Source organism: Trichosurus vulpecula, chromosome 1, assembly GCF_011100635.1.
Source record: "Trichosurus vulpecula isolate mTriVul1 chromosome 1, mTriVul1.pri, whole genome shotgun sequence".
Lineage (NCBI taxonomy): Eukaryota > Metazoa > Chordata > Mammalia > Diprotodontia > Phalangeridae > Trichosurus > Trichosurus vulpecula.
Window position 1 is genome coordinate 33,507,697 of NC_050573.1, and position 21,364 is coordinate 33,529,060.

Here is a 21,364-nt window from a genome sequence, read left to right on the forward strand (position 1 = left end):
CTTCTCCTTCCCCTAAAAAAAGTCTCAGCTCGAGGAATTTTGGCCTAAGGAAACAGCTCAGGTGAGCTGAACCCACCGCTTATGGTCTCAAGCCATACCTGAGAAAGAATACATGAGTCCCAACAAGTGTTCATCCAGGCTTTGAAGACTTCCAATGACGGAGGTCACCACCTTCTGAGACAGCCCATGCTGCTCTCAGATAGCTCTCATCATCAGGAATATATTTTTCCTTGCCAGCAGGGTGAAATATGCCCCTTGGTAGCTTTCTACCCACTGCTCCTGGTTCTGTCCCCTGGTTCCAAGCTTCCACACAACAACCCTTTGGATATTCAGAAGATATCTCATCCCACCCACAACTCCTGAAAGCCATTCCTTCCTAAGGCCAAACATCCCATGTTCTCTCACTCATGGGATCTTAGAACTAGAACAGGAAGTGACCTCAAAGACTAGTACAACTCCTTCATTTTACAGAAGAGCAGAGGGGCAAAGAGACTAGGTTGCTTGCCCAAGGGAACAAGGTAATAAAAATGAGAGGCAGGATTCAAACCCATGGCCTCTGACTGCACAGCTTCCCCCTTTTCCACTGTTCCATAATGCTTTCCATCCAGTCCTCATACACCATCCTATCAGTCCTTCCTGAGATATGACTTACAGTGTGGTAGAGGGTTTGCCACATGACTGAGTAACTCTGAGATATATGTTCCCAAGAGAAGCTAGGAAATTCTTGATGACTGATTTGAAGGCAGACTCAAAGGTACCCACCCAGGTCCTTATCACCTCACGTCTCTGGACGAAGGCTGGAGTTTCCAAGCCCATTTTCCTGCCCCTGATTTCTCCCCTCTCAAGCGTCCCACATACAAATCCCCACTGTTAGATTATTTTTCAATCCTTCCATGCTTCAGGAATTCATGCCTTCCCCAGTGGGAATATTTCTTCCCACAAGGCAGGCTCTAGACTCTTGGCCAGAATAACCCATCACCTTGTGACCAGCCTGGTCATGGGACCACTAGGGCAATCATCCTAAACAGCCACTTTACTGTGTTAAGTCTCCTGGTCAGCAACCTTTACTGGTTCTTCGTAAAGGGCGACAAGTGTGGGAGAGACTGCCTACCAAGGTGAAGGTCTGCAGAGTCATTGTGCTGACCTCATTGTTATATGCCTATGAAACCTGGACAGTCTACCAGCGCCATGCCAGGAAATCGAATCACTTCTATTTGAATTGCCTTAGAAAGATTCTGAAGATCACCTGGCTGGATAAGATAACCAGACACTGCGGTCCCTTCTTGAGTTAAACTGCCAAGTTTTCAAACTCTACTGCAGAGAGCACTACTCAGATGGGCTGGCCACATTGCTCAAATGCCAAACATACGCTTTACAGAGAACTCATGCAAGGAAGGTGCTCACCTGTTGGTCAGAAAAATTGATACAAGGACACTCTCAAGGTCTCTTTGAAGAACTTTGAATAAATTGCATGACATGAGAGACAGTGGCACAGCATAGTATGTCTACATCAAAGCAGGCTCAGTGCTCTATGAGCAAAGCAGAATTGCAGTAGCTCAAAAGAAACATGAGATGCAAAAATTTAGAGATATGTCCATCCAAATGTTCACATGGACTATTTGTGCCCAAATTGTGATAGAGCCTTCTGAGCTCATGTTGGTCTGATCAGCCACAGATGGATGTCACTGTACCTTGACCCCAATATAGTGATGTCCTTTTGGTCCTCTTCAAAAATGAAGGACAACAACCAAGTTGTCTCTCCTTGCTATTCTCTGGAATTCTCCATTAAGTTGGGTATATCTTTCCATTTTTTCTTTTCCCTTTCCCTTTCCTTCACTCCTTGGCTATTTGTAAAGCCTCACCAGATAGCTGTCTTGCTTTTTTGCTCTTTTTCTTTGGAATGTTTTCTGTTGTTGTTGTTGCCTCCTATACAATATTGTATACCTCCTATTGTATATATTGTATATTGTACATAGTTCTTCAGGCACGCCATCTACCAGATCTAATCCCTTAAATCTATTAATCGCTTCCACTTCTTTATAGCTCATACTTACATGGTCTCATAAAAAAAACCACAACAGTGGCCATTGGATTGGAAAAGATCAGTTTATGTCCCAACCCTAAAGAAGGGTAATGCCAAGGAATGTTCAAATCACCAGATAATTGCATTTGTTTCACACACCAGCAAGGTTATGCTTAAGATTCTGAAAGCTGGACTTCAGCAATATGTGAACCAAGAATTATGAGAAGAGCAGGCTGGTTTTTGAAGAGGCAGAGGAACTAAAGACCAAATTGCCAATATTCACTGAATTATGGAGAAAGCAAGGAAGTTCCAGAAAAAAAAAACATTTAGTGGTGCTTCAATGACTCCTCAAAAGAAAAAAAATCAATAAGAATAAAGTGAAAAAATAATGTTCTTTGGAGCTTTTTAAAAGAAGGTATAGAAGAGAAGAGAAAGAGGGTCAGAAGGAAATACACATAAGCAAGACACCTTGGAAAGCCACAAGGTGGATTAATCATATGCTTAAAAGGAAAAGTAAACTATTCATTGAGATTCATTGACTACACTAAAGTCTTTAACTGTGTGGACCACAAAAAAGTGTGGCAAGTCCTCAGAGAGATGGGAGTACTAGATCATCTTACATGTCTCCCAAGGAACCTGTAAAGAAGCAACAATTAGAAATGAATATGGAACAACTTATTGGTTTAAGATTGGAAGAGAAGTAGGATAAGGCTGTATATTGTCACCTTATTTAACTTATATGCAGAGTACATCATGTGAAATGCCAGGCTGGATGAATCAAATTAAGGTTGCCAGAAGAGATATCAACAATCCCACATACCACTCTGATAGCAGAAAGTGAAGAGGAGTTAAGAAGCCTCTTGATGAGGATGAAAGGGGAGGTATAAAAACTGGTTGGAAGCTTAACATAAAAAAAACTAAGATCTTGGCAACTGGTCCCATCACTTCCTGACACATAGAGGCAGAAGAAATGGAAGCATGTCAGATTTTATATTCTTGGGCTCAAAGGTCACCACAGATGACAACTGCAGCAATAAAATTAAAAGACACCTGCTCCTTGGAAGGAAAGCTATGGCAAATCTGGACGGCATACGATATCTCCTTGCCAGTAAAGTTCCATATGGTCAAAACTATGGTTTTTCCAGTAGCAATTTAAGACAGACTATAAAGAAAGCTGAGTGCTGCAGAATTAATGCTTTTGAATTATGGTACTGGAGAAGACTTTCAAGAGTCCCTCAGACAGCAAGGAGATCAAATCAGTTAATATTTAAAGAGTTAATTCAGATTTTTCACCAGAAGGTCAAATACTGAAGCTAAAGCTTAAATACATAATGAGAAGATAGGACTCATTGGAATAGACCCTGGTGTTGGAAAAGATTAAAGGCACTAGGAAAAGGAGACAGCAGAGGATGAGATGGATGGACAGTGTCATGAGGAAACAACCAATGTGAGTTTGGAGATAGCAGGGGATGGAAGAGCCTGGTGCGCTATGGTCCATGGAATCAGGGAGAACTGGACACAGCCGAACAGCTGAACAACAACTTCCCGACTCCAAGCCCAGCACTCTATGACTGCACCACCTGGCTTAGCATACATATTCAACTAAGCTTCAGTCAATGATGTTGACATTGGATGCCATTCACTCTTTCCGACTTAAACAACAGCTACTCCCCAGCAACTTCTAATCCAGCCAGTGAAGTCACTGAATTTGGAGCCGGAGGACCTGGCTTCAAAATCTGGTTACTGGTGTAACGTTGGAGGGAAATCACTTAACTTCTCTGGGCCTCAGTTTCTTCATCTGTAAAATGAGAGGATTGGACTAGGTCTTTCCCAATTCTGAATGTATGCTCCTATGACCCAGATCTATGCATCCAGCCTTTGTCTCTCTCTGAGCTTCAATCCCACATCACAAATTACCTGTTGGACATTTCAAACTGGCTCAGACTCATCTATGTGCAAAACAGAATTCATTCTTTTCCCCGTGCAAACCTCTTCCAAACTTCCCTATATCTGTTGAAGGAGGAGGGGGAGGGAGAGGAAGAGGGAGTCAGGTCACTAAGTCTACTGGGTAGACCACTCCTCCTGGCTCTTCTCTGACAGCTCCGACATAGCATCCTCTAACCCTTTAAGTCATCATGGGACAGAGAGACCAAGGGACCACTCACAGTTTGCTTTGCCAGGCCAAAGGAGCAAACCCTTCTGAGGTTGTCATGTGCTTCCCCAGAAGTGGTCTGGGCCCACTCCACAGTGTATGTTCTAACTAGAGCAAACCAGAGGCTTGCTGTTTGCCTCCTCCTAGTATCAGCTCAAACCCCACCTCTTCCAGGAATCCTTCACAAACTACTCAGAATCACACTGATCTCTGTAACAACAATATTGCTAGCAGTTGTTGTGGGGGTGAAAGACCAATAACAAGAGCACACAAAAAGACTGCTAGCACAAATTCTTTGAACTGCTTTACTAAGGAAAGAAACTTTAAGGAGTTAACAATCTTACTTTAATTAAACGCACATATACCATTCACTTAGTTCAGGGCGGAAAGCCAGCACCCTGAACTTCAGAGAGAATACAAACAGAAATTACAAGCAGAAATTATATAAACAGAACAAATAACACAAACCAGTCTATCCACAGCAATACATACATAGTTACCAGAGAGAGAAGCAACAACATCTGGGTTTTTCAGATCTGGGGGTGGGGTGGGGTGGGGCTGCTTCAGCGGCTACCCAGAGTCTCATCACCAACACTCTTTCAATGAGTGTGCCCCCAAAACAAAACGCCAACCTCAGATCATATATATATACACATATATGTATATATGTATGTACATATGTATGTATGTATATGTGTGTATATATATATACGTGTGTGTGTGTTTGTGTGTGTGTGTGTGTGTATGTGTGTCCCAGAGCCCTGGGGCACTTAATTACCTCAGTGCTGAGAATCACTCAAATAAAAAACAGCAAAAAGTCCCATTTTGTTTGCCATTATAGTCTCCCAATTCAATTCAATTTAACACACTAAGTGCCCATTTTGTATGAGGCAGTGTATTAGCTCTGGAGAGAAAAAGACAAAAATGAAACAAATCCCTGCCCTTCAGAAATTTGTGTTCTCCTAGAAATGGGAAATCAGTCCATAAGTATTAAGCACTTACCATATGCCAAGCAGCTGGGTGGCACAGTGGATAGAGCTCCAGGCTTGGAGTCAGGAAGATCTAAGTTCAAATCTGGCCTTGGACCCTCACTAGCTGAGTGATCCTGGGCAAGTCCATTAACATTTTTTGCCTCAGTTTCCTCATCTGTAAAATGAGCTGGAGAAGGAAACGGCAAACCACACCAGCATCTCTGCCGAGGAAACCCCAAATGGAATCACAAAGGATTGTACATGACTGAGATCTGCTAGGCACTGAACACACATATACAGCCACTACTCTTATGGAGCTCTACTAGGGAAACAAGTATTTATTCAGCACCTACTATGTGCAGAGTACTGGGGATAAAATGCAAAACAAAAACAGACTGTCCTCAAGTAGCTTACATTCTACTGAGAGGATCAGTAATTCAACCAACAAGTAACTATTGTGTGCCAGGCACTGTGCTAGGCTCTGAGACCATAAAGACAATAAGCAGTCTCTTCAAGAGGCTCACAATCTATCCAGGGAAGCAATGTGCACTCATGTGAGTGTAAATAACCTGACGTCTACTGGATCCAGAAGGGATGGGACACTTGCCCCCTCCCTCTTAGTAGAGGCCTTCTCAGCTTGGGGCCCACATATGTAAACCAGACTTGGGTAGGGGGAGAAGCTGACCACTGATGAGAGAGAGTAATCCCTTTTCTGAACTTTAACTCAGTATACACACAGATACTCTTGGAATCCCAGGGGGCAATTATCTAAAGCTTAGGTTTATCTCATAACTATAGTCTCCCCAAAAGGGGGAAAGGGGAAGTAGAAAGAAATCAACAAATGCAAATTGAGTGTAAGACAACCATTTTATCCCTCCACACAAAAGAAACGCTAAACACAAAAGACTGAAGAGTGTTCACTGACAAAACTCGAAACCTCAAAATATAAAGCTTTTGTGGAACTGCTGAATTGGTATTTTCCCTTCACCTTGGCTCTGCACTGTACAAGTGAATCACTCTAGGTCTTTGTCTCTGGCAACCAGGTCATGGGTTAGATAAAGACTCCTGTCAGTGATTATTTACCAGAATAGGTGATGGCAGCTCCTTCCAAAGTGTAGTTAGCACCAGCTGAGCACCCAGGATTTGCCAACTTCTCGTACTTAGAAGGTTGGCCCCAAGGCTGGAGATGCCCATCTCCAGATGGTTGCTCAGTCACCTATCTTCAGTAAATATAAGGAGAAGAGGTAGGAAGGGCTAGGAGATCTAGAGTCAAGCTTGTCTTAGCCAACATATGAGCGTTAGCTCCCATATACATGAAGCTCCACATTGCCGGAATGGGAGAAAGGGTGTCTTCCCCATCCTTCTAGAGTTCTAGGTTCTAACACAGCAAGTGAGACATTAGAATTAGAGGGTGGGGTGCTTTAAGGCCCACTGAGTGGGTTGCTCCTCCTGGCTGGTAGCTAATCTCATCTAATACAGTTTTGATACAGCTTCCCTGCTTCAGCCCTCACTAGATAGTATGGACTTAGGGTCCACCCAGGGTTTGCTGTATCATACCCAAGTGACAAATCCTTTAGAGGTGAGCATGTTTCCCTAAAAGTGGTTGGAGAATAGGGTCAGGACTCCATAGGGTGTGTTCTAGCCAGAACATATGGTGTAGGGGTGAGAGGCGGGGGTGCTGTTTATGTTCTTCCCCATTATATAAGTACAAAATATATACATGGCAAATACAAGGTAATCAAGAGGGTCACCATCAGATGAAACTTATAAGTAAATATAAGGTAATTTGAGGAGAGAAAGACCATTAACAACTTGGGATGTCAGGGGAAACTTCACATAGAAGATGTCCCCTGAGCTGAGCCTTGAAGGAAAAGGAATTCCAAGAGGCAGAGATGAGAGGGAGGGCATTCTAGACATGAAGGATTGCTTTCATAATGGGAGAGGGCTAGAGGGAAAATGCTCAGTTTGGAAAAGAGCTTGTAGGTGGTTTGATTGGAGCCTAGAGAGTATAAAAGGGAATAATGTGAGATAGAGTTGGAGAGGCATGTGGGAGTCCAGCTGGGGAAGGCTTTAAATGCCTTTTGATAATTCCTAGAGCATTTGAGTTTTATATGATTCATTTTATTAGTTTGGGTATTTTACATTTTTGTAAGCATTTCATTTTTTTAGCGCATAATTCAGAAAATGGTTTCAAACAATTTCCTTTCATTCTTCTTTCTGTGTTGTGATTTCTCCTTTTTCTTTTTCAGTCATTTGTTTTTTCTTTTTTTTTTTTGTTAAATTAGGTAATGGCTCATCTATTTTATTGTCTTTTTTTTTAAATAGGCTCATTTTATTAATTTGATAGTTTTCAATTTTTTAGCCTCATCTTTGTCAGAATTTCTCTTTTTGAAAAAATAATTTTATCAAAGAAAAGTATAACAAGACAACATACTCAAACTTATGGGATGTAGCAAAAGAAATCTTAAGGGGAAATTTATATATCTCTAAACACAGTTATCAATAGAGAAAGAAAAGAAAAGAAAGGCCAAGACTAGGAAAGAACATGCCCTAAGGATCAGCCTGCAGGGCCCGGGCTAAGGTGCCAGGAGGGAAGTCCACCCAGTGGCTACACCACACCCAGAAGTGAACTTGGTTGGGGGAATGTTTGTAACATCCACTCTACGTTGATGCTCACTCTTCCCAGGGTCCAAGTTGGTAGGGGAAGGTCCCTAGTTTTAGGGAACATATGTTAACTTCAGATCTTACTGTATCTTCTCAGTAAATGTCCCCTTCTAATCTACTTGATATTGGTTGCTTATTGATAATATCAAGGAGACATCAACTGTTCAAATGATACTGGAGAGAAAATAACTGGAACCAGGCAATTAATACACATAGCAGGGTGGGGACTTGAGGCAAAAGAGCCCCTCAGGGGTTTTCCTAAAACCCTGAGGGAGTAATGTATTCAGCTGTGATCCAGGCACTCAACATGCTTATGTCCACGTGGGTTGGGAGAGTAAGTCCATAGCCTGTAATTGCTATATATATGGGGCCTCACCTGGAATAAACATGGGGCCCTTTACAATTGTGGGGAGCCATTTAGGAGGGTAGAAGGAAACAATATGGTTCATGGGGTCATAAAGACTTGGACATGACTGATAACACAATGACATTTAGAGTGTCTCTATTAGAGTCCCTAGTTTTCAGGATCCGTTAAGAGAAAAAAAATTTTTAGTGACTAGAAATCTACATTCTTACCCCATTGAAAAAAAGAGAGAGAAAAAAAAATTCCTTATAACAAATATGTTGTTTAGTCATTTCAGTTGTGTCCAGCTCTTCATGGCCTCATATGGGGTTTTCTTGGCAAAGATACTTGAGTGGTTTTGCCATTCCCTTTTCTAGCTAATTTGACAGATGAGGAAACTGAGGCCAAAAGGATTAAGTGATTTGCCCAGTGTCACACAGGTAGTAAGCATCTGAGGCCAGATTTGAACTCAGAAAGATGAGTCTTCCAGCACTTTATGCATTATGGCTCCACCTAGCTGCCCAACAAATATGCATGGTCAAACAAAACTAATTCCCTCAATGGCCATATAAAAAATACCTATGTCTCATTTCACACCCTAAACCTGCCACCTGTCATGGATAGCATGTGTCATCAACACTCCTTTTTTCCCCATATGATTCTTGCAACAACCCTGGGAGGTAGGTACTCCCCATTTTTGAGATGAGAATACTGGGTCTCACAGAGGCTATGTGACAGCTGGTGAGTGTCCAAAGCTAAATGCCTGTGATGGGGTTCCTAGCTCTGCCCCTCTACCCACCCCTACACTTTACTCTCATGGGATCACAGATGAGGATCTCTAGAGGAAACTGGAGATTTTTAGCCTAGAAAGGAGAAAATTCAGGGGAAAGGGGAATTTGAGGAGCTGACCCATGGCAGAAGGATCAATCTTGTTCTGTCTGGTTCCAGAGGACCAACCTTGGAGTGACGGGTAGAAGTTCCAATGGCTCGTCTTGAGAATGGTAATTTACTAATGAAATTCTGTACATTTTAAAGTACTCTACAAGTGACAGGTATTGTTATTAGTGCATTATGCCCCAGGAGGTGTTCTCAAGTGAAGACTGGATGTCCACCTCTCAAAGATGGCGTAGGGAATCACAGGATCCTAGCTCTACAGCTGCACAGGACCTCAGACGCCAGCTGGGCCAACCCCTTCTCCCACTTTACGGATGAGGGGACTGAGGCCCAGAGAAATGTAGTGTCGCCCAAGTCACCAAAGTCACACAGGTAGTAAGCATCCAGACCAGCCAGCCCTCTTTCTCTGGACTTAGCCACCACACCTCAGCTGCCTCCTGACTCTGCTCCCTTCACTGTTGGTGAACCCTGCCTAGGACCTCCATTTTGGGGAAGGGCTCTAAATCAGCCATCCCTTACTATCTGGACTTGGTCACCACGTCCCCAAATGAATGCCTCCCACCCCATCGGTTTATCAGTCCCCCTTTTATGTCTCATCTTCTGACATTAGAACATAAGTTCCTTCAGGGGAGGGAATGTATTTCCACTTTATAGATAAGCAATGCTGGGTTTGGATCCAGGACTTCCTGAAGCTAACTTTATTGCTCTATCCAATACAGTATTTAGCTGCTTCTAATGTAAGGAGGTAAGTATTAATACTACTATTAATTACTATGATTACTGTCACAGTATCACATTTATACTGTGTTTTATGGTTTGCATGTTAGGTATAGAATAAGCGCTTAATGCTTGGTGCATAGTACCAAGTGCTAGGTACATAGTAAGTGGTTAATACTTGTAGCCTGCCTGCTTGCATTTTGAACAAGATAAACCCCCTAAGAGTCATATTCGAGTCATGTTTTATCCTGCCAAAGCTCGATAATACCTGAAGTAATCTATATGAATTGTTTTGCAAATCTTAAAACCCAGTATAAAACATATCCTATGATAGTAATAATGGTAAGCTGTAGTAGTAGTATTTGAGGCTTTACATAGAGGCAGTTAAATGTTGTATTGGATAGAGCACTGAAATTAGCATCAGGAAAACCTGGATTCAAATCTAGTATCTCTGGGACCCTGATCAGTTTGCTCCTCTATAAAATGGGGATAATTATAGGAGCTGCTCTCAGGGTTTGAGGGCAGTTTGGTGGTACAGTGGATAGAGTGCTGGGCCTGGAGTTGGGAAGACTCATCTTCCTTAAGTTCAAATCTGGCCAAGCTCTGTGACCCTGGACCCTGGGCAAGTCACATCTCCCTGTTTGCCTCAGTTTCTTTATCTGTAAAATGAGCTGAAAAGGAAATGGCATACCATTTCAGTATCTTTGCCAAGAAAACCCCAAATGGGGTCACTAAGAGTCGGATATGACTGAAAAACGACTGAACAACAAAAAATTCTCAGGGATGTTATAAGGATAAAGTGAGATGGTATTTGTAAAGCTCTGTATAAATGATATTATCTCCACTGAACTTTGAAAGCACGGCATTTATTGTTGGCTCCTTTCTTAAGGTTTGTCTCCTGTGAATTTCTGGATTTTGTCACATGATACACTGTATGTTTTGCTGGTTATGTTGGAGCGGGGATTCTTTTAGGGCTATTGGTTGGACCATATGGCCTCGGAAGTCCTATCTCCACAGTTTGGGGATTCTCGTTGAACTCCATGCAGGTGATCCCTAAAACCATCTCTAGCTCAGTCCTCACTCTTGAACTCCAGTCTTCTGTTTTCAGCCCTCCATAAGACATTTCCTTCTGGATGTCCCAGACTAAAATCAGTATCTTCTCCCCAAATTTTATTCCTCTTCTGTTTTTCTCTGTTTCTCTTGAGGGTATCACCTCTGAGTCATCAAGACTCAAAAAGTTGGGGTTATCATGCCTTTGTCATTTTCTGTCATCTCCCATTTCCTGATAGTCTCAAAGTCTATGGGTTATACTTCTGAAATATCTCTCAAATTTGCCCCTTTCTCTTCACTCCAATGACTACCACTTTATTTAAGGCCCTCATCATTCCTTGCCTATACTCTTATAAGAGATACCTAAATGGCTTCCCTGCCTCCTGTATCTCGTCTTTCCAACCTATCCTTCACATGGAAACCACATAAGCTTCCTGTATTAGGAATCCAATCATGTTATGACTATTACATATTATTATTAGAAGCAGTCAGTGAATTAAGAGCATTGGGTCTGGGGTCAGAAAGACCTGAGTTCAAATTCAGATATTTCCTAGCTATGTGATGCTGGGCAAGTAACTTAACTTCTATCTGTCTCAGTTTTCTGAACTGTAAAATGGGGATCAAATAGCACCTACTTCTCAGTTATGTAAAGATCTAATGAGATAATATTTGTAAAGCTCTTAACACAGTGCCCGGCACACAGTAGATGCTTAATAAATGCTTGTTCCCAACCCGTCCCCATTCAAAAACTTTCTATGAATCCCCCTTACCAAGTAGACTACTTCATAATTACCTTGGCCCATTACCTTGCCCTTTCCCACACAATATCCCATGCTGGGAATAGACTTTCCCCCCTTTTCTGACTGTTAAAATCTTTCCCTTCGAATGGCTGAACAAGTTGCTGTATATGATTATGATGGAATACTATTTTGCTATAAGAAATGGTGAGCTGTAGTAGCTAAGAATTGGAAATCAAGGGGATGCCCATCAACTGGGGAATGGCTGAACAAGTTGTGGTATATGAAGGTAATGAAATACTATTGTGCTATAAGAAATAGGGATGACATGGACTTCATAACAACCTGGAAAAACCTACACAACATAATGCTGAGTGAGCAGAGCAGAGCCAGGAGAACATTATACACAGTCACAGATATATGGACTCTTTGAGGACTAACCCTGATAGACTTTTCTCCTCTCAGCAACACAAGGTGCAAAGACAACTCCAAAGGACTCACGATGGAGGGTGCCATCTACACCCAGAGAAAGAACTATGAAATATGAATGCAGATTGAGGCATATTTTATGCTTGTCTTTTCCCCCCCTTTTTCCCTCTCTTTTGTTTTTGTTTTTGGCGGGGTTTTTGGCTCTATTTCTTCTTTCTCATGATTCATTCCATTGGTCATAATTCTTGTTCACAACTAGACTAGTGTGTAAATAAGTTCAATGTGAAGTTATACGTAGAAGATATATCAGATTCCATGCTGTCTTGGGGAGGGAGGGGGGAGGGGGGAAAGAAAATCTGGAACTCAAAATTATGTAGAACTGAGTGTTGTAAACTAAAAATAAAAAATCTCTAAATGAAAAAAAAGAAACGATGAGCTGGATGCTCTCAGAAAAACCTGGAAAGACTTATATGAACTGATGCAAAGTGAAAAGAGCAGAACCAGGAGAACATTGTATACAGTAACAACAACATTATATGATGATCACCTGTGAATGTCTTAGCTACTCTCAGCAATACAAAGATCTACGACAATTCTGAAGGGCTTATGATGAAAAATGCTATCCAATTCTAGAGAAAGAACTGATGGAATGTGAATGCAGATTGAAATGTACTTTTTCTTTATTTTTCTTGGGGTTTTTTGATCTGCAAATTTCTTCCACAACATGACTAACATGGAAATGTTTTACATGACTGCACATGTATAACCTGTATCAAGTTGTTTGCCTTCTCAATGAGGCGGGGGAAGGGAAAGGAGGAAGGGGGAGAGAATTTGGAACTAAAAAAAATTTTCAAGTGAATGTTAAAAATTTACATTAAAAAAATCTTTCCTTCCCATCAAAGCTTAGCTTAGGGGTCACCTTCTATTGAAAATCTGTCCTCATATCTCTAGCTCAAAATAATCCCTTGTTCTTAAAATATATCACACAATTGGGTTTGACTAAGAAAAATTCAAAAGTTCTTTTCACAAATTAATTCAGCTGGGATGTGGATCATGGGTTTAGACCTGGAAAGGATTGCCTAAATATCATTTTACAGAAGAAGAAATGGACAACACCCAGAGAAGTCAAGGGTATTATCTAAAATCACACAGATAGTAAGAGGCAGACCTGGAGTTTGAACCCAGGTCCTCTGGCTCTTAAAACTGAACTCTTTCCATCATTCCATGCTCTCTTCCCACAGGGTGGGAGATGCTCACCTCTTTCTTAAAGCAATCTAGCTTCTGGGTGAAATGAGTCCTAACCCAGGGTGATCCAGCATCTCTCAGGTTTTAAGTAGGTACTACCTCTGGGACCATGGGCCAGTCACTGAATGTCATAGTTTTCTCATCTGTTAATTTGTGTGAGTGGAGAATGATGGTGTATATATTGGGGGGGGGGTGAGGTTCTTGATCATATTAAAGGTCTTTTCCAGATCTAAATTCTATGATCTTTGGAAAGAAAGTTTTACCAAGAAGAAATCAAAGAAACAACTTAAGAGGCCCTTTATAAGCTAAAGTCTCCAGATTTCTCCCGAGTTCTACCCTGAGAAAACTTTATTTACTTTCTATGGAGTCATAAAAGAGAGCAGCTTTTGGCTTCTTCAGTTGTGGGGCCACCCTAGCACAAAGATGAAGCTGAGTCTGGGGCCAGAGATAGCACTGAGTTTCCAGAGGCAAAGAAAAACGAGTATGAACCAGAGGAGTGAGAATTGGCTCAGTGTCTCATGCTGCTGAATGCTAGGCACTATTCCCCTCATCTGTGATTCTCTAGGATACAAGAAAATCAAGGAATCTGCAGATTGGAGGACTGTCTAGGGGATATTATAATCAGAAAAGATGAGGCATCAGGTTTAGAAGAGAGAAGATGATGTTACTAACAACAGCCCACTGGTCAGAAGGGCAGCTGATCCGGGGAACTCAAGTACTCAAGTACCATTTCCCAAGTGGATTCAGGGAGGCCATTTGGGGGAAGGTCAGCAGTGAGGCCAGGCAGCTGTGCTACCCAAGGGTCCCTGGCCTCTCTGTGACTGAATCATACTGGGTCCCCTTCCAGAGTTCCGACAATTCCAAGTCACCGGAAAAAATATGTCATCTAAGGACACCATTTGACTTATTCTTTTATTCAAAACCTCTCTGTCTCAGGGAAAACAACAAAAGACATGCACACATTTTTCTAGGACAGCCATCCCACTTCCTCTTCCATGGTGTGTCCCATTCCTAGTGCCCTGACCAGGTCATGGGCACCATTACTTCCAGGAAGGCAGGTGTCCCTGCACCTCACTCCATGGCATGCTGAGCACATCAGCCCCCTTATGGAGGAGGTGGGTTCATTCTTTCATGAGCTTCATAAATTTCAGCATGTTCTTTATTAGCCCCACCTGACCTAGAGAAAAAGAGCACAAAGATAATGGAATACAGACCTATGAGGAGGATTATATTGACAATCAAGGCTGACATCATAACAATGACAGCTGGGAATTTTTGGTAAGCTTTCTTGGATGAACAATCTGGACACCTTGTGCCCTCTGGACCACCCTCAATGGTGGGACCAAAGCTGAGAAGGGGGGCTTCAGAACCTATCTCATGTATATCAGATTTGGCAGCAGGGGTAATAGCACGAGGCATATCTAAGTGGACAGCTTGAGTGGAAAGGTTGTTTTGAACAGGAAATGGGGCTCTGACCTCCAGGGAAGTTCCAACCTCCGGAGGGGGGCCACTATCCACACTACCCCCAAAGCCCATGGAGTCACATGTGGGAGGGGCATAGCCATCATCACAGTGACAATGCTTGAGGTTGTTGCATACTCCTCTGCCATGACACATGGCCTCTGGCTCACAGTCATACTGCAGCACCTGCACATCAGAGCACGTGTGGTTGAGACAGATCTTCTGGGGGCCACACAAGGTGCCCGCCCTCACGGCCCCTCCATCAGGGAGATCCACATCCTCAAAGAGGTCTACCCCCCAGCACCAGGTATCTTCGAGGGGGATCTGGATGAGAGTGTGGTGGTTCCTTGTTTGGGGTAACCTTGGGATGTCCTCACACAGCAGCCTCCCACACATGACATCCTCGGGCTCACACTTGACAAACACCTTGTGTAAGCCTTTCTGCCCACTGCCACAGTTCCCAAACCTGTCCCCCTGGCTGTTCAAGTGATGGTAACAGCTGTGCCGGGCAGCTCTGGAGCCCTCCCCAAACACCTCCACACACTGGCTCTGCAGGCTCCTGCACTGCCCCTGGTAGCAGTAACCTTCACCCCTGCAGGGGGTGCCATCTTGCTTGTAGGTGTCAGGCTGGCACCACATGGAGCTGCCATTACAGTATTCAGGGAGGTCACACTCATCCACGCTGGGACGACAGGGCGTGGCCGCCTTCAGAAACTTGCACTTTCTGCAGCAGGGTCCAAAAGCACAGTCTGAGCCCGGCCTCATCTGGCAAGAGGGCAGGCAGCACGGGTCCTTCATACAGTCACGATGACTGCCACAGTCACACTCCTCCCCTAGGTCTACTATGTGGTCCCCACAGAAGGGCTTCCTGACCATCCCCTGGGCACTGGCTTGTCATAGAGGCAGGACCCTTTGTGCCGCCGCAGGAATTCATAGAAATCCTCCAAGCTACAGTTGCTGAAACTGCTCTCAAAGCTGATAGTTCCAAGCATGATGCAGGATGGCTGGTCAGGACACATGCAGGCCAGGTGGTCATGCTTCATGCCCAGGTTATGCCCCAGCTCATGGACCATGAGCACTGCAAACACAGTAGGATCTTCATGGGAGAAAGATTCGACTGCTGCTGCAAGCTCAGGCACACAGGCCCCATTGAGAAATGCTTCCCCCCTGGACTCTCCTGGATCATAGCCCACTATGAGATGGGCAACATCATGCTTTGCCCGCCTGACCAGCTCCTCTTCTCTCCAGTGGTTGAAATTGTGCAGCACTTCCCGCAAGTCCCCAGAAATCCTCACCTGGTCCCTCTCTGTCCAGATCTCCAAACCTATCAGGACCACCTTGACGTGGATTCCCTGGCTGTAGGTGTTAACGTGGGCGAGGGCGTCCATCACCATCCGAACTGTCTTGGTCACGTTGCTATTCCACATTTGAAACCGCCTATTGTCAACCACAACAAACATCTCCACGTACTTGGTGTGTGACCAGATGTAGTTGAGAAATTTAACTTCTTCATAGCCATAATCCTCGTCCCTTCTTGGTTGCAGATTGAGTGTAGACTTTGGGGTATCTTCTCCTTTGACTTTACAGGAGCCTCTTACATCCCCATCCAAGTGGTACAAGACATGTTCAAAATTCTTTGAGGTGCCAATGGGCTCGATGCCATAGACTGATTTCTCTATAGTTATCACGCCTTTGAGGCCTGAGCAGGTGCTGACTGAAACTAGGGAACGCCGCTCACCTTCCACGTACCCATCGTAATAGCAGTCATCCTGGAGAAAAGGCATGTCCAGAACTAGGGCATCTTTGGTGTAGGTGTAGACAGGGAAGCTCTTGATGAACAATCCTCTTTTCAACCTCAGCTGAATTACTTGCCTTTTCCCTCTCATTAGTAATATGTAGGACAGCTTTTCTATTGATTCTTCCCTGCTTTTGAATGTTACTAATTTCCTGGGGATGACTATTTCATAATAAGAGTAAGACCCCTGGGTACAGGATGTGCCTGTGAGAAGCATGACCACCCACAGAAAGATGATCTCCAGGCTAATGATGGAGGAGCCCAGGCCAAGGCGCCAGACCTTCATCTGGTGCCCTTTGAGTAGATGTTTTTTTCTAGTCTCACCCATGGCCACGTGGATCCCTGGGAGAGAGGCCAGGAGATGTAGTTGGAGTAACTGGAGCTGTAGCCACAGACATGGCCCATGTGAAGCAGCTTGGGCCTCTGTCCTCGAGTGCCTCACCTTTGGTTCAATGACATGGTCCTTGCCCTCAGACCTCTGCAGGCTACCCGCAAAAGACCGCAGGTCCTCAGGTGACTTTCTGCCTCCTTCCGTCCACTCTCTGCAGATCTGCCTTCTGGCCCTTGCCACAGTCTGATTCTGTGATCTCCCTAGGTCAGCAACAGCTCTAGCACTTCCAAGATCACTCTGGGCTCAATCCTGACCTTTCTCTTGCCCCCAAAGAAGGCTATACCAAATAGTACCCCAGTCCTGAACTGGGCTTGGGACAAAAAGATAATAAAATCACCTCTCACCCCTTCCTTAGCCCTGGTCAACATGAAAAAACACCCCTCCCCCACGGTGCCAGGCACCGGTTGCCTTGCCAACTCTAAGAATCCAACAGTTCCAGGGCCAGGCCAGGTCTGTGAGCTGGGCCCCAGAGCTCTCTGCTCACTCTTCCTGCTCTCAAATACCACCCCATCCCCTACTCTATTCCCCACTGTCCCTCTCGGGAGGCTCAGTGCCTTGCCTCCTTGGCCTCAAAGGGGTTTTAGGCTCGACTTCTAATCTGATGGTGACTTCAGAGCATCCCCTGGGCATCTACACACCCTCTTTGAGGGGCTGAATCTGCCTCTGGCACCCTGATGTTCTCCCTTCTCTCGGAGGACATGGGCACTTTGCATCCTCCTTGCCTGCCACATGCCAATGACAGTTGAGGTCACTGTTATGAGACCCCAGATAAAAATAGAATGGCCTCAAACAGGGGGCACATAAGGACCAGAAAAATTGTAAGTGCTCTCTGCTTGTGCCCAGGAAAACAGATGACTTGGCATCCAAATAATGTGGTCACTTCTATTAATGCATGGTTTAGAGTAGCTGGGAGGGCAGGTATCCTAGGGGTCAGTGTGGAATGAATGATGGACTTAAAGTCATGAAACTCCTGGATTCAAATCCTCTCTTCTGAGTCCCCCATATGTTCTTGGATGAGGAAACAAGCGTGTATATAGCACCTACTATGTGCCGTGCTGAGCATTTACAAATATGATCCAATTTGATCCCGACAACAATCTTGGGAGGCAGGTGCTGTTATGATCCCCATTTACAGTTGAGGAAACTATGGCAGACAGAGGCTGAGCGACTTGCCCAGAGTCACACAGCTAAGAAGGATCTAAGCTAAATTTGAACTCAAGGGTGCTGTGGCGCCCTCTAGCTGCAAGCTACATAACCTCTCTAAGGCTACATTTCCTCAACTGTAATATGGGGGTCATTTGGGGCAGCCGGTGGTGGACCTGAAGTCTGGAAGACAGGAGCTCAAATCCAGCCTCAGACACTTACTAGCTTTGTGACCCTGGGCAAGTCACTTCACCCTATTGGTCTCAGTTTCCTCATCTGTAAAATGAGCTGGAGAAGGAAACAGCAAACCACTCCAGTATCTCTGCCAAGAAAACCCCAAACGGGGTCACGGAAATATGACTGACCAACAACCATGGCTCTATCTTATATTCGTAAAGTTGATTTTTTTGAACCCACTCCTAAGACTTTACATTTATCTGATAAGATTCACCCCTATGTGCTAAGCTCTTTACAATCTTTTTGGAGCTTGATGCTATTACACAGTGTGTTAGCTATTTCTCACAGATTTGTGTCACCTGCAAAATAGTAAGTAAGCCTTCTTTGCCTCTGTTTCAAGTCATTGTTCAGGGCCAACTCTGCATCCCTAGGGGCTTCCATTGGAGATCGCCTGATAAACTGACACTGAACCATTCACCCATGACTGTATTATCTCTAGTGCACAATGGTCCTACAATAACTATGGGATACTTGATCTTGCCATCTGCCTTGTCCTTTGGTGTGAATTCTGAAGCACTGGGCCTTGCTATTTGCCCCGCTACTGTTTCCTACTCATCAGGACCCCTAGACGCTGTGTCATAAAGGACTTGATCTTCTCAGGGTCTGCCAAGGGACCTATGATGTCTTGACTGGTGAGTATATCACCTGGCCCCCTAGATCCATCCAGCCCCAACTATGTTTCATATTTCACTCCTGTCTTGCCATTTTCTTGTCCTCAGCCCTGCCACCCTATATGTGAACTCTCCTCTTCTGCCCTTCCCTACCAGATTTCTACCTCTGGATACAAAATAAAACCAATACTTCCATGATGGCTGGAAAGCTGGAAACAAATTCCTCTATGGCTCAGCACTTTGCCTGTTACTTCTCAAAACAAACTATGCCTTCCTGGCTACCCCTAGAAGTGTTATCTCTCTCTCTTAGAATATAAGCTCCTTGAGGGCAAGAACTGTCTTCCTTTTCCATTTGTATGCCCAGTATTCAGCACATACTAAGTTTTTGTTGTTCAGTTATTTTTCAGTTGTGTCTGATTTTTTGTGATCCCATTTGGGGTTCTCTTGGCAAAGATCCTGGAGTAGTTTGCCATTTCCTTCTCCAGCTCATTTTATGGATAAGGAAACTGAGGCAAACAGGGTTCAGTGACTTGCCCACGGTCACACAGTTAGTGTCTGAGCCTGGATTTGAACTCAGGTCTTCCTGACTCTAGGCCTGATGCTCTATCCACTGCACCACTGTAATGGTAATCAGGGCAGGATTTTTTGCTGCTCCTCTCTTTTGAGGTGCTGAGGCTATCAAGTACCTTTAATGAGTCTGGCCTTTGTTTGAATGGGGCGGGCAAAGTGGAATCTTTTTTGTCCTGGAGTGTTTCTCAGCACTAAGACAATCGGCAGTCATTGATTTGTATATGCTGTGGTGCTGGTGGTTGAGGAACTTTCCCACACCCTGGATGGTGAGCCTCAAGCTCCCAGGGCCCTGAACAGCTATGTATGTACTAGAAGGTTAGTATTTGACTTTTGGTGGTACACTTGTTGAAAGGGTGACAAGACTCTGGGCAAGCCATTGAAACAGCCCCCCGGCTTTGATAACCCAGATGTTGGTGCTTCTCTGGTAACTAATGTGATTTGATCAGACAAGTTCGGTCTGCTGATCTGTTTATAATGTATGCTTGTAATTTCTGTTTGTATTAGCCCTGAAGTTCGGGGGGCTGATATTTTCCCCCTGAACTAAATATGTTCAATCAAACTGAGATTGCTAACCCCTTAAAGTTGCTTAGAAAAGTAGATCAAAGAACCTGTGTTAGTAGCCCTTCTGTGTGCTGGTCTTGTTGGGTCTTTCACCCCCACAGTAGTGCTAGCAACACTGTTGTTACAAAATGGCGCAGTCAGCAGGATCTGCAGATTAAAAGAAAAGTATGGAGTTTGGGGGTACTGAGATAGTGGTTGAATGTTTCCCAGTTATTGGGAAACATTGGCTACGGCTTGTGGTGGCTATGGTTCTGTAGAGCCCCAGAGGCGAGGGAAAACAGGTGGGTGGCAGTGATAGAAGTGGTTTCCTGTTACCATTACAACCACCTAACTGCCATGTAAGTCTTAGCTGTTATTATTTGTTACAAAGGAAGATTCAATGTCAGTAAGTATATTGGGAAATGATTCTATTAGTTTTTTTTAAAAGAATAATAATAATTACATATATATACATATATGGAGAGAGAGAGAGAGAGAGAGAGAGAGAGAGAGAGAGAGAGAGAGAGAGAGAGAGAGAGAGAGAAGAGAGCACTTTAAGGTCTGCAAAGCCCTTTACAAAATATTTTCTTAATTGATCCTCACAACAACCCTGGGAGGTAGGTGCTATTATGATCCCCATTTTACAGTTGAGGAAACTGAGGCAGACAGTGGCTAGTAAGTGTCTGAGATTTTTAAAAGGTCCAAATAAAAATTATTATTATTAATTAGGGAAAATGTTAAAGACAGGTCAAATAAATATTTTTTGACAGGGTTAACTAGACTGTTATCAAGATTCCTGCTACACTTTTAACTTTTGACAGTCACTCCAACTATGCTTGTGAACAAGCTGGAAAGGTATAGAAGCAATGTGGTGTGGTGGATAGAGTTCTAAACTTACAGTTAAAAAGACTTGGGTTCAAATTTTGCCTCAGATTAAAAGCTGAGTCATAGCCAGGTGGCACAATGGATAAAGCAGCTGGGCCTGCTATCAGGAGGTCCTGAGTTCAAAGCTGGCTTCAGACACTTACTAGCTGTGTGATGCTGGGTAAGTCACTTAACCTCTGACTGCCTTAATCTACTGGAGAAGGAAATGGCAAACTACTTCAGTATCTTTACCAAGGAAACCCTAAATGGGGTCGTGAAGAGTTGAACAGGACTGAAAAACAATTAAACAACAAGGAAAACCTCTCTGACTCTCAGCTTCCTCATCTATGGTCCTAGGAAAGATGTAAACTAGTTACTAGTTGGTTTACTAGTTACTAGTGAAGTTAATTTAATTTGGAACTCATGGAATAGCCTGAATCAAAGTGATGGAAGTTAACTTAATGTTTTTATCAATGACTTAGATTCAGGGATACATGGCATACCTATCCAATTTGCAGATTACGAAG

General features: G+C 43.8%; 1 protein-coding gene across 1 annotated transcript; it reads right to left on the reverse strand.

Moving 5' to 3' along the window:
* Window positions 1-14,329: 14,329 nt before the first annotated feature.
* LOC118853638 (disintegrin and metalloproteinase domain-containing protein 1a-like) lies at window positions 14,330-16,809 on the reverse strand. Its single transcript, XM_036763847.1, is given in 2 exon segments — window positions 14,330-15,561; window positions 15,564-16,809. Coding segments are annotated over 2 exon segments (2,478 nt in total).
* Between the last annotated feature and the right edge of the window lie 4,555 nt (window positions 16,810-21,364).